At 44.0% G+C, this 14012-nt stretch overlaps 1 protein-coding gene and 1 long non-coding RNA gene across 3 annotated transcripts; both read left to right on the forward strand.

Moving 5' to 3' along the window:
* On the forward strand, positions 1–1575 carry LOC120548816. The gene is made up of 2 exons (XR_005637283.1): positions 1–830; positions 1411–1575. It is a non-coding gene; the product is annotated as an uncharacterized LOC120548816 (long non-coding RNA).
* A 2909-nt stretch (positions 1576–4484) lies between these two features.
* Positions 4485–13322, forward strand: LOC120549761 (phospholipase A and acyltransferase 3-like). Of its 2 annotated transcripts, none has more exons than XM_039786883.1 (4): positions 4485–4594; positions 5435–5537; positions 5787–5941; positions 13193–13322. In XM_039786883.1, the coding sequence occupies exons 1-4, from the start codon at positions 4580–4582 to the stop codon at positions 13301–13303; spliced, it is 384 nt and encodes a 127-aa protein (XP_039642817.1). In that variant the 5' UTR covers positions 4485–4579; the 3' UTR covers positions 13304–13322. The 2 variants fall into 2 exon arrangements, with proteins under 2 accessions (XP_039642817.1, XP_039642816.1); XM_039786882.1 differs by having other exon boundaries at positions 4490–4594; positions 5787–6031.
* The last annotated feature ends 690 nt before the right edge of the window (positions 13323–14012 follow it).

Genomic DNA, 14012 nt, shown 5'->3' on the forward strand with positions numbered 1-14012 from the left:
ATATAACTCCATACAGTTGGAAGGACATTAGTAGCATTTGTAGGATTTTTAGCTGAGGTTGTTGCTCTGCTCACATCCTGACTCAAACATGACAACAAAAAAGAAAGGAGAGAACCAAGGAGAGAACCAAGGAAACATTACAATTGGCAATAATGAGACAGCAAGATGAAAGGAAAGATCCTGCTATTGTTCGAGTCAATTCACCTGGCAATGATTATGATTTAAACATTGTTAATAAACTATTGTCTTTGTTGGTGTATTGCTATCAACACACACATACATACACAAACACACACATATACACACATACACAATACAACTTTGGATAAGATTAGGCAAGCTTTTGTGGAGAAAAATGAAGTTATAGGTGAATCCATGGCTGTTATGTTTGATATTAGTGCTGTTGGATAGGTTGACTCCATGGTTGTCTATTCAATGTCTGAAAAGATGCGGTACTCTATCGTGAATAGCAACTGCGAGCACTTTGTCACAGACCTACGATACGGCATTCCAGAGTCTCGACAGGTGGGTATCCTGTGGCTTGTATACTTCTGTTTGCAGGACTGCTTAAAGGGACAGTTCACCCTAAAAAGAATACATATTTTTCCTCTAACCTGTAGTGCTTTTTAACGGTCTAGATTGTTTTGGTGGGAGTTGCCCAGTGTGGGCATAATCTGTCATGAATCCAGCATCCTGAGCTTGTTTTGCCTATGTTTTGTTTGCTCTAACCTGAGGTTTGTTTTTCTGAGTTTCCCTCAATACATCCCGGCTGATTCACCAAATGCTTACACCTGCTGCTGTCTGCACACCTGGTCCTGCTTACCATTGAGGTATATGGCCATCTTATTGTATCTGCATATTCTATATGATTTGTATTTAAGCTTTGGGTAACAAAGAAACCCAGATGAACTTTAGCCTACATTCGCTGGACACTTCTCTGGAAACATCTGGAAAGAATTAGGGATGCCCTTGTTGGCTTGGTTCCAAAAGGATGATAGTCATTGGTCAAAGTATTGTTTCCTCCCCCAACTATGTTACACATATTATATATATATACCATGTTCAAACAAAGAAAAGGCAGAGAGACTTTAGAGAATCTGAGAAGCTGTCCTCTCCGAGCTCTGCAGGGCTTGTAATTTGATGCTGATTTCTTGAATATGAATAAACCTTTATAATCAAGAAACAGTGTCAGCGGATTCCTCTCTACACAGCAACACATCATCGATACTAATTAAACAACACCATCTACTGCACCATTTCAGCCGTGACCAGACAACCATTCCCTGCCGGATCGCTAGCGTACACAGGATGTTGTTGCTCTCGTATCAAGCTCCTAGTTTTGCCAAGTCTTTTGCTGTTTTTGCTCCTTTTTGCCTGTCGCTAATCAGCTGCCTGTTCCTCTGCCTACAGTTCCTCACCTGGATTGTCACTCACACCTGCCTGGCTGTTGACTTCACTGCAGTACATTTGGATCAGCACAAAACCCTGCCACCTTCCAGCCCCACTCCCTGCCGACCAACTGGACCAAACCATTTCCACATTCTATTCCAAATAAATACTCACCTTGTACAACTACTTACATTGTCCTGGTCTGCGTTTGGGTTCCTGCACTGGACTAATCCTGACATAATCGTCTGTTGAGATGTATGCCTGCTATCCATTATAATGCCACCAGCTAGCACTTGCATTGTGGTGCTCAAAAGGCAACAAAAAAATGAATGTATTTAATACACACTTCCCAGTTAAAGGAGAACTCCGGGAATTTTTATGTTATCTTGATCGCTATAAATATGTGAGTACTGTCGATAGCAAAAAAAACAAAAACGAACAGAATTGGTCTTAGCAAACTGGAGTTGCTGCAGCTAATGCCCATAGCTCCCAGTTAGCTAAAACTGTAGTTTTGGGGGCATAACATAAAGAGTGCCTTTGTGCCTCTTAACAGACACAAAATACAATTAAAATGTTTGTGCAATATGAACAGGGCTTTTACGTGACAACAAGATGCGTTTTCAACTCATACCTCCTGCCGGTTGCTAGCTCGCCGTGCTAGCTGGTAGCTGCCGCCTGGGAGAGATGTGATCAGCCAGGCAGGCTTCTGTGTAACATATATATCCATTTTGTGTGCGATCCATCTGGCGTTGGTAAGTAGGAGTATTGGCAGTGGCAATCTGTATGCTAGTTTCCTTGGCCGGGCTAGCAGGCCCGGCCGGCATCCCTGCTTCTGCTTCCTCCCCGCCCTCCTCGCTTGCCGCGGCCGACAACAATCCAACGAGCGCCCGCTGGTCTGGTGGATGTCCTCCAGAACGCTGTTCGTGCCTTTTGTGGTGGAAAATTGTAGTTAGTTTCCTCCTCAAAAATAGGCAATTAAGCACTGTAGTGGTTGTGACCATATCAGTGACTATGTAACTACATGAAACGGGCAGAACTGTGTCTATGCCTTGTACAGTAATAGCGTTACTGAAGGCTAGCTGTAGCCTCGCACTGTGGGAATTCACTTGTAGCAGGAAAAGGTAAACAGTGTGAATATCGGAGCGTGTGTGAAGAGTGAAGAGCGGAGGTGTTCACAAGAGAAGGAATTAAATAAACTACAATTTTCAACATATACATTTTCTTCATCCTCCTGTGTTATGCCAAGTCATCAACTGTCAACATCATCTTTGACATGGGAGATAGACTAATCAACATCAACCAGCTGGCTGGCATAATATTACTCACTTTTTATGCAGTCACTTCATATAGTATAGCAGTACATAAGTCAAGTCTCAACACGTGTTTACGATATTGTTCATATGCAAAAAAATATCTTTAATCCCATATGTAATAGTAATGCTTGAAAATTATCACTTTTGATGACAATTTGTCAGGCAGACAGACATTTTTTGGGTGATATTTGACAGCAAAAAGGCAGCAATCCCCAGAATCTTTTTCTGCTAGTTTCCCTTATGTGTCAGGATACACCATGCAAGGGTTTAGGGTTATATGACCATTTATGTAGCTGAAGTACCTTAATATTCACAATTACATCATTCCTCCAAAAGCTTTTCCCAAAAAGGGTGTTTTTTGGCCCCTGAGACCAAACGGGCCGAGTTGGGGGTGGTCGTTATCAACTTGTGAAGGCCCAAAGTATAAGATAATAGTGAAAAAAGGTAGCAAAAAACATCCTGAGGAGTGGACCTGGCTCGCGGCCTATAAATAGAGTACACCACAATACAACACAAGATGATACTTTACAAAACAGCAAAATACATAAAACATTCAAAAGTAGCATATATATACATAAAGACAGTGATGTAAAGGCAGTGCCAGGAAGTAGGTATAAGCTTGCTCATGATTCTAAGTATGGTTTGCATTAGGCCATTTTTTAAGTTTATGTTTAAAGGTTAGGTAGTTAATGCTTTATCTCAACAGAGTGTCTATTTGCACCCCCGGTACGAACAGCCTCGGCCACACAGCTGAGCTATTCAGACCCTGTGACGTAACAACAAAAACACGTTGCTCGCGTGCACCAAAATCATGGCAGACGTTCATCTTCCATGACCGCAGAAACTGGCATATTAGGAAAATTTTGTCTTTAAATTTTATAACAATTGAATTTCTAGCGGAAAATGGATACTACAGTTGCGCTTTCTGTCTTGAAAGCATACAACCGTTAGTTTGTTAGTTAGTACCATGGTACCTATTTTTTGTATACGGTATGGTTATCTAGCAACCAAGGCTTGAAGACACCAAGTGGTAAACAGTTATACAACATTCTGTAAGAACTGCCAGGTAAGTGGTTAGAACACTGAGCTTTGGTTTAAGAGTTGGGAGTTTGATTCCCTGGTGAGGTTATCTTGTTTTTTCATTTTGGATTGGATAATTTGCATGCAATTGTGCAAGTCAGGGCCTTCTTATATACTGTCTATGGTCAGGGCCCGTGAACGCAAAACATTTTTTTGCAGGATGGTAGGGGAAGACTCTCTGGTTGGGTTGGTTAGGTTTAGGCAAGAAGAGTGGTATTGGTTATGGTTAGGTTAAGAATGTCAGGGCGATAATATTCCAAAAAGGTGTAATACATGAGTAGTATGGATAACTGTGTGTAAATATATGCCAAGGTACTGTAAATGCACAGGGGTGCAAACAGCATACATTGATATTTGTACCAGATTGGGTATTAATAGAACACATTGCTGTGTGCACCGGTACGAATAGCATTAATTTGTAATTTCACCAGTGTACGAATAGCATTAATTTCTAATTGCACCAGGGTACGAATAGCACTTCTAATTGCACCAGGGTAGGAATAGCATACACTGCTAATTGTACCAGGGGTGCAAATAGCCTCACCGTTATCTTAAACCAAGTTGGAGACTTCTCCGGTAGTAGCTGGCTCTGACTGATAAGACCTAGCCTGAGTCGACCTACTGAACAGCTCACATGTTGTGCTTATAATCTGTCCGTTTGCATCTTGCGTTTGACCCCCGTAATCAGGTGAGCACTTTAGTTTCTGAGATGTAAACACTCTTACGGTTCGGTCTCCAGCAGCATAAATAGGCTGCAGGTCGCTGCTACTCTTACTGATAGATGAAGAACTGAAGAGATGGATCCTAAAAAGGTAAGTCTCCTGCTACTGAGCTCTGCCATCACTGATAAGTTAGTGTATATTTGAAGCTGCTTTAGTTTAAACTCAAACATGTTCTTTTTCACTGCCAACATTTTAAATACTTATTAGTATATTTAGATTAGAGAATCAGAATCAGAACAATGTTTACTAGCGTTACACTTACGAGGAGTTGGCCTTTGTGATTGATGCATACATAACAAACAAACAAATTAAACAGAAATATGAAATAAACAAATATATACAAATAGCTGTTTAGCATACGAAAAAGGAGACTTAATGGATTGAGTGCAGAATGTGCAACAAAAAAATAAATATATAGTATATTTAGTTGATGTATTCATGTATTGCAATGCATAAAATAAATGTCTCCCACATACTTTACTCCTTTTTTTATATCATTTTATTGTTTTATATTTTTGAACATACAGAACAGACAAATCCAATTGAACAAGGTGCTCTTTTTAAAATATATATATATATATATATATATATATCATTTTAAAAGTATCGTATCATGTTGATAAGAGCATTAAAATGAGAAACATTAATGGGACAAAAAGAAATCAAGGGACATTTAGCATAGATAAAAATGTGTGATTAATTGCAAGTTAACTATGACAATGCGATTAATCACGATTAAATATTTTAATCGTTTGACAGCACTGCTTCCTATAGAAGCTAATTTTGGTGAAATAATGGGTATAACTGTCAATCACCTACATGCTCGTACACATGGTCAAAAACTCCAGGGGGTAACTGCGGTACTGGCTACACGTGAAGTTGATTATTTTTATGATTTATACATTTTAATTGTTTTTCTTATGACTTTAGTTTGATGCAGAGCCCGGAGACCTGATTGAGATCGATCGTTGGATGTATCAGCACTGGGCCATCTACATCGGTGGAGAGGAAGTTGTTAATTTCGCTCCTCCAAGTGAGTGAAATGTTGCATTTACTACATTCATTGGAAGGCCATCTATAACCTTTTGCCTGTCACTCTCCTTAATTATAGTTTGTTGGTAATTATGTCGTTTTTACATGCATGTAAATGCTAAATAATAGTAAAGACAAAGACTTGATGAATGGCAACATATTTTTTGCCCCTCTATATCCCTTTCTCTATGTCTTTTTTCTTTTTATTTTAACTTCTTTCCTGTCTGTCTCTTCCATAAAACACACATAGATGGTGATATTGCCCTCGAACACCCCAAAGGACAGGTGAAGCGTGAGAAGATCTGGGAAGTGGTCGGCAATGATAAATTCAAGATCAACAACCTCCTAGATGACAAGTACCAGCCTCGTGAGCGTGACATCATCGTGAAGGATGCCGTTAGGATGGTGGGTCTGGAGCTGCCGTACCATCTCACCTTTTGCAACTGCGAGCACTTTGTCACATACATACGCTACGGCATTCCAGAGTCAACACAGGTGGGTATCCTGTGGCTTTTATACTTCTGTTTTCAGGCCTTCTTAAAGGGACAGTTCACTCTAAAATCAAAAATACATATTTTTCCTCTAACCTGTAGTGCTTTTTAAGAGTTTAGATTGTTTTGGTGGGAGTTTCCCAGTGTGGAGATAATCTGCCTACTATCCATTATAATGCCACCAGCTGGCACTCGCATTGTGGTGCTCAAAGGGCCACACAAAATAAATGTATTTAATACACACTACCCGTCAACTGTATAATTATGCAGAATCACTTCAATTTATTCTGCGTTGTATGATTCAGGGGTGTAGTTTGGTGGAAAAAAATAGTTCCTATTTGAAGTTGCTCACAACCAGTTAGGTGAAGTATCTTGAGTGGCCGGTGTTATGTTGCTAAAATAACGACTGGTCTCAATTTGTAATGCAACAACTCTCTTCCTTTATTTCCGGGAAACCACAAGAAGAAAACGCGCACACCTACGGTGGCCTCTCAGTGTCAAAAATGTGCAACGTGACACAGGCATGCTGAATAATAGAACTAACAATGTGCGACATAAAACAGTCATTCTGAATAACATAACTAGAGCTGTATATATGTATACTCTACGTATTACATGAACACAACATTTCCCCCCCCCTCCGAATGTTCAGACGTGAAAGGTGGCAACAAAGTCCTCGAAGTGCCCAGGGCGCGTGCGGACCCTGACAGGGCGGGGCTCAGGAACAAGTGGGGCCGGCAGCGGGGCTGAAGCCAGAGCGGGGCACTGAGCAGTCGGCTCCGCCCGGGCAAGAGGTGCCGCAATGGGGTCCGGCACATGAGGGTCCGGCCCAGTTGCTGGGTTGCCCTGCTCCACCCCTGCCAGGTGAGGTTGGTGAAGAGGGGAGGGCACTCTGCGCAAGCAGCTGGCGTGCCAACGGGAACCATCGGTCAGCTGAAAAGAAGCTGAGCCGAGCTGCCGACTGACCTGGTACGGAGCCGACCAGAACGAAGACAGCTTGTTAGCTCTTTGGGGCCGGCGGGCTCTGACCCAGTCTGACACTCTGATAGCAGGCCACTTAGCCTTGTGCTTCTCATCGAACCTCCGCTTCATAGAACTCTGTTGTCTCCTGACGCGAGACGTGACTGCTGCTGGCCATGGCTGTGGGTCCGCGTCCATTGATGGACGGAGTCTTGACAGGGGAAGCACAAGCTCCCTTTTCAGCATGAGTGCGGCAGGGGAGACCCCTGTTGTAGAGTGGGCAGTTGCCCTGTAGTGGAGGAGGGTCTGTGACAGTGCGCGGCATCAGGAGTATCCCTCAGACATGTGAGCACGCAGTCCATTTTTCAGGGATTGGTTGAATCGTTTCCACCCCCGTTGGCTTGGGGTGATAGACGGAGGTCCGGATGTGGGTAACCCTTTTGTTGGCGAGGAAGGTGGTGAACTCCAAGGACAGGAACTGAGGACCATTGTCCGTAGTAACTGCACGAGGCAAGCCCCCGCGGAAAACAGCTGGTCGGGAAGTTGACCACAGCAGCAGAGGTAACCGTTACCCATGGGAGCCACTTCAGGCCACTTGGAGTGCAAGTCGTAGACCACCACGAGGAACCTCTGGTGGTGTGGCACTTGTACAGCTCACCACAGATATCAAGCTGCAAGTGGTCCCATGGTGCAGACGGCCAGTCTACTGGCTGTAGCGGGGAAGTGGCCGGCGGCCCAGTTTTCCCACTGGTGAGGCACGCTGTACAGGAGCGGATGAGTCCCTCCAGATCACGGTCCATGGCGGGCCACCACACAACGTCACGGCACCTTTGTTTGGCTTTGACGATGCCGAGGTGTCCCTGATGTGCCATTTGCAAGACACACCCTCTGAGAGCCACTGGGATGACAGCACGGAGGCCACGTGCAATGCAGGCCTCACCCCAGCATGACAGTTCATGCTTCACTCGATGGTATGGCTCCAGTTCTGGTGGGACGCGGGCAGGCCAACCACGTCTGATGTAGTCGCGAAGCATGCTGAAGACGGGCTCGGCTGCTGAGGCGGACTCCAGATCACGGAGGGAGACTGTGTCCTTCAGTGGTGAGTGGACCAGGTGCACTACCCCCTCCTCATCCTCTGGAGAGACAGCAGAGCACTGGGTGGCAGCAGGACGGGATAGGAAATCTGCTACAACATTAGTCTTGCCAGGCGTGAATTGTAGCTGAAAGTCATACTGCTGCAGGCGGTCAGACCATCTGTAGAGGCGAAGGGGCCTGTGTCCTCCACCCGAAGTGGACATCAGGGCTGTCAGGGCCTGGTGGTCTGTCCGTAGGGTAAAAGACCGTCCGTACAGGTACAAATGCCACCTCTCGCACGCCCAAATGCAGGCGAGGGCCTCCCTCTCACCCACTGAGTATTTCTGCTCGGTGGGGCTGAGCGCCCGGGAGGCGAAGGCTACGGGCCTCTCCACGCCGTCATGGAGCTGTGACAGAACAGCGCCCAGAGCCACAGCAGATGCATCGCAGGTCACGAATGTGGGGCAGTCCAGCTGGAAGTGTGCCAGGATTGGGGACGTGGTGAGGAGACGCTTCAGTTCGTCGAAACCTGCCTGGCATTCAGGAGTCCAGACCCAAGAAGCATCCTGCCTGAGCAGCATCCTCAGCGGGGCCGTGACAGAGGAGTACTGAGGCAGGAAACGCATGTAGTAGGCTGTCATCCCCAAGAACGAAGCCAGCTGCGAGGCTGTCGTGGGGGTGGGGACTGCGCTGATGGCTGCCACATTCGACTGGAGAGGGGAGATACCATCTGCGGACACCCAGAACCCGACAAAGTCAATGGCCGGTGCAGAGAACGTACACTTCTCAGCGTTCAAGGTTACATGGTGGCGGCTTAGGGAGTCAAAAACTCGTTCCAGGCGGGCGTTGTGCGTGTCAACATCTGGCCCGTGTACCACAATGTCGTCCAAATAGGCCACGGTACCAGGGCAGCTGGCGAGGATTGTGGACATGATTTTCTGGAAACAGCTTGGCGCTGAGCTGAGCCCAAAAGGCATTCTCGTATATCGGTACAGGCCAGTATGGGTGATAAAAGCCGTCAGGTTCCGACTCTCCGGGTGCAGAGGGATTTGTAGGTAGCCCTGACGTAAATCCAACTTAGAAAAGACCCGGGAGCCATAGAAGTGGGTCGTGAGTTCTTCTGTTGTCGGGAGAGGGTACTTGTCAGGCACCACTGCTTTGTTGACCTGGCGAAGGTCAACGCAGACTCTCAGTCCACCTGACTTCTTCCTAGCGATGACGCGGGTTGAACCACGGAGAGGCGTCAATGGGTTCTATAATGCCATCAGCCTGGAGGCGTTGGAGCTCCTGTGTAACGCCGTCCCGCAGAGCAAGGGGCACACGCCGAAGGGGCTGGACCACGGGAGGCACGCTGTGGTCCAGGAGCGGTTTGTGTATGAATGAGGTGAGGCACCCAAGGCCATTGAACAGGTCAGGCCGGCTCTGTTGCCAAGGGGAATCCACTTGTAGTATTCGTGTTCCGTTGTTGTCCTGTAAGGTGAAGCCAAGGCTGAGAAAGAGGTCAAGTCCCATGATGTTCTCGCCGCGGCGCGTAATGTGGAATGGGAAGCGGTCCACGGTTGTAGAGGTGTAGCGAACTGGGAGGTAGAGTTGACCGACAACGTCGATTTTGCTGCGGCCGTAGCCACAGAGAGCAGTGGATGGGGGCCGCAGCTGTCTGTTTGGGAAGAGTAGGTTACAGGTGTCAACATTCAGCAGTGATACCTTGGCCCCAGTGTCGAGGAGAAGAGGGACACGCACCCCACGTCCGGATATCCGGGGCACCTGGAGAAGGTCCCTGGGTGGGGGCCTTTTGTGCACGCACTGGCACCACCGGGTCATGTGACTGTTCAGGGTAGCCAGTCGGAGCAGACCGGCACCATTTTGCAAAGTGGTTAGGTTTCTGACAGCGTCTGCATGTTTGGCCCCTAGCAGGGCAGTCCTGGGCCCTTGTGGCATGACGGGTGGAGCCACAATTCCCACAGCGTCTCTGCTGGCGTGTTTGCTGGGGGCGCGCCACCTGTATAGCAGCAGGGTCGGCCAGGTTGTCTGAGCTCGATAGCTGATGCACTGGCTGTTCCATAACGGCAGTATGAGACTTGTTTTCTGCTATTTTAGCAGCACATTGAGTTGCCGCCTCCACTTGTAAGGCGAGTGTTAGTGCGTCATCCAGTGACAGTGTTGCATCTTTGAGTAACAACTCCTCCTGAACTCTGGGATTAGACGTTTTTTCAATGAGCTGGTCCCGAATAAGTTCATCCCTCATGACGCCGAAATTACAGCACTGCGCTAAGGCTTTCAAATCTGCTACAAACTGCCTAGCAGACTCACCAGGGCGCTGACATCTTTGTCTGAACTCCAGCCGCCGAAAAAGGATGTTCTGTGACTTCACAAAATGTCCAGTCAAAGCCTCAATGGTCTGTTAATCAAAATCTGCTTGTCATGCCACGCACTCGTCTGAAAACATGTGGGGACAGAGCTTTTAAGGCTATGGCGCCCAGACTCTGGAATGCTTTACCAACTAGCATTAGGTTTGCGGAGAATGTGGATTGTTTTAAGGGACAAGTGAAGACTCACTTGTTCAGGCTAGCTTTCGGGTAGCCTATGTCTTTTATTTATTTGAAAATTGATTCTGTTGTACTTGTATCTTATTCTATTGACTATTTTTACCATGTTTTATTGTTTATGCACATTGTAAAGCACTTTGTGACCTTGTCTGTGAAAAGCGCTGTATAAATAAATTTTACTTACTTACTTACTCAATGACAGCATTGTAAGTGTCCAGAGTACCGTCAAGCGTGTTGAAAATCCTGTTCCCCTCCGCTCCCAGCAAGTGCAGCAGGATAGCGCGCTTCCTCGCGCTAGCAGCACCATCCAATCCAATGGCTAAAAGGTACAGTTCAAAAGACGTTTTCCACCGATTCCAAGGGACGACAGGTTCGCCAGGGAGGGGAAGAAAACAGTCCGGAGGTGGCAGAGAGAAAACCGGGGCATCAGCCATCCTCGTCGCCAATGTTATGTTGCTAAAATAACGACTGGTCTCAATTTGTAATGCAACAACTCTCTTCCTTTATTTCCGGGAAACCACAAGAAGAAAACGCGCACACCTACGGTGGCCTCTCAGTGTCAAAAATGTGCAACGTGACACAGGCATGCTGAATAATAGAACTAACAATGTGCGACATAAAACAGTCATTCTGAATAACATAACTAGAGCTGTATATATGTATACTCTACGTATTACATGAACACAACAGCCGGGTCAAGATTTCTGGAAAGAGACTTGAGTCTGTCATATATATTTTTTGGCTCTTTGAGCACCACAAGCCAAGTGTCATCTAGTTCCAATAGTATTGAAGTTTTCGAAGAAGGCCGCCATCTCTCTGGTCGTTATCTCCACCACTGGGCAATTTGGACCAAAACAACCTAATGGTAGACTGATAAATAGCACTAAAGGTAAGAGAAGAAAATGTTTTTTTGATTTTGGAGTGAGCTGTCCCTTTAACATGCAAACGCTGGTCCTTTCTAGTTCTCTGATAAAGCTTTGCTATGACTGATATGACTGGAGAGAGCCTTAACTAAACATTAATGCTTCTTTCAATGAGATATAACTACAGTTAGATCATTTAAATCCTGCATTGGAAGGGCTAGTACTATATAGTGAGGTAGTATTTAAATGTAAATACACTTAATGTCTAGTGCAGAATAAGGCTGACGATAAATACCATCAGAAAGGGGATTGGGAAAATAATGAAAATATTCATATAACTTGGATTACAAGTACCAAGTATTATATATTCCCTTGAAATATTTTCATTCTTAATAATAATTTTAAATAAAACATTTAAATCATTCAGATATATAATATTTTATTGATATTTCAGTGACAAATCCCTTTATCAAAGTGATACACAGCTTGTGTGTGTGTGTGTGTGTGTGTGTGTGTGTGTGTGTGTGTGTGTGTGTGTGTGTGTGTGTGTGTGTGTGTGTGTGTGTGTGCGTTTCTGTACTAGATACTGGAAGAGTTTATTATGATTGTCTCATTAATTGTAATAATATACAAATCTAGCCCAATCTATTTCAGTTGATAAGAAGCAACTGTGGTGAAAAATAAATTTGTAAAATAAGCTCATTTGCAAGGTTCAATAAAAGGTTGTTAAATCAACCCACTTAGTGCATCTGTCACACATTTACTGTGTTCTAGCTATACATAATTTTACAGAAAGTCTCAAAAGCCACACTGACTACAGCTAGATTTTGTATTGGAAACATTAGGTTTTGTTATGCTGCTATACAGTATGTACATTTTTTACTATCCATTGTTTATAGGCTGGGACACCTGTCAGTCAAACAAAATGCCTTTCTTCTTCTTAAGCATAAAACATAATTGAAATTAGTTGTCAGCAGCTAGTGGGCAAAGTGGGCCACCTGGGAGACTGAAAGCCCCAGGTTCACTATGCAACAATTGGTTTGTGATATTAACTGTCACTGTGTTTGGAAATATGAGGATAGGCCTTATGCAGCTTAAATACAGTGCCAATTGAAAGGATAAGGGCGTTCACATAGGTCCTATGTTTTAGGTTCATTACATAATAAATGGAGCCCTGTTAGTGAGGGCCCCTGTGTCAAAATCTAGTTTTCAGACATTCATTATTTTGTTTAGTATCATCATTTTACCCCTTTTCGATGCACTTCCATACATGTTGCATTTAAATTCAAGAGTTTTTTTTTCTATTATTGACATTCTATCTTGCACTTGCTCCTCCATCTTCCATTCATTTATGTAACTAATTCATACAATCAACCAGTAGCAAACTTTCTTTAAGGGGTGATCACATTAAGTCTAAAAAAGGGCCCTACTGTTTTAGCTAGACTACGACTGTTAATTTTGTTGTTGCTAGCCAAACAATCTAGCTTCCAGTAGTGGTGCTACTATCAACATGGTCTTATAATTGATTCAACTCTCATACATCTGGCTACATTCTGGTTTGACACAGACCTTTTTATATGGCTTTTAATCGGGGAGTGGGCTAGAGACTCACATTAATTATTAGTTGTATTCTAGTATTATAGAATATTATTATTATAGTAAAATTATTAAATGTTTTACACATCCTTGACCTTCAGACTGCCACTTATTTGTCTTTTGCAGGTTGCCGAAGCAGCTAAGACTGCAGATAGACTTCTAGGTGTGGGGATTTCATTTCTGGATGCTCTGAATGATTTCTTCCATAAAGATGCCAACAAAGAAGAAAGGAGATAACCAAGGAGATAACCAAGGAGAGAACCAAGGAGACATTACAATTGGCATTAATGAGACAGCAAGATGGAAGTAAAGATCCTGCTATTGTTTGATTGTTTTGATTTGTCAATTCCCTGGCAGTGATTATGATTTAAACATTGTTAATTAACTATTGTCTTTGTTGGTGTATTGCTATCAACACACACACACACACACACACACATATACAAACATACAAAAATGGACACACACACAACTTTCGATAAGATTAGGCAAGCTTTTGTGGAGAAAAATGAAGTTATAGGTGAATCCATGGCTGTTATGTTTGATATTAGTGCTCGTTGGGTAGGTTGACCCCATGGTTGTCTGTTTAATGTCTGAAATGTATAAAATGACTAATTTGGCATATAAAACAATTTGTATGATTCTTTTAAATCAAGTGAAAATTGAAGTTGTCATATTGTATTGATTTGTGTAAAAAATAAACAGATTTTCTTTTTAACTTTGGAGAACCTTTTTTAGTTAACATGTCATGTTCTGTGTAGTGCTAATTTTGTCAGACGAGACGAGACTAAGTATGTTCGTCGACGGCCTGTTTTTCCATGACTAAGACGAATGCGGCGAGACTAAATTAACATGCATTATTGTTGACGAAAAGAGACAAAACTAAAATGTTTTGCATAAAATCAAAACTAAGATAACATCACTCTTCATTGTCATCCAGGGACAT

This window comes from Perca fluviatilis, chromosome 20 (assembly GCF_010015445.1).
Source record: "Perca fluviatilis chromosome 20, GENO_Pfluv_1.0, whole genome shotgun sequence".
In the NCBI taxonomy this organism is placed as follows: Eukaryota; Metazoa; Chordata; class Actinopteri; order Perciformes; family Percidae; genus Perca; species Perca fluviatilis.

Bases quoted from the DNA above. Each gene is read 5' to 3' on its own strand.
- LOC120549761 (XM_039786882.1), top strand. The intron at 5,538-5,786 runs GTGAGTGAAATG...AAACACACATAG, and splicing joins TGTTAATTTCGCTCCTCCAA to ATGGTGATATTGCCCTCGAA. The intron at 6,032-13,192 runs GTGGGTATCCTG...TGTCTTTTGCAG, and splicing joins GCATTCCAGAGTCAACACAG to GTTGCCGAAGCAGCTAAGAC.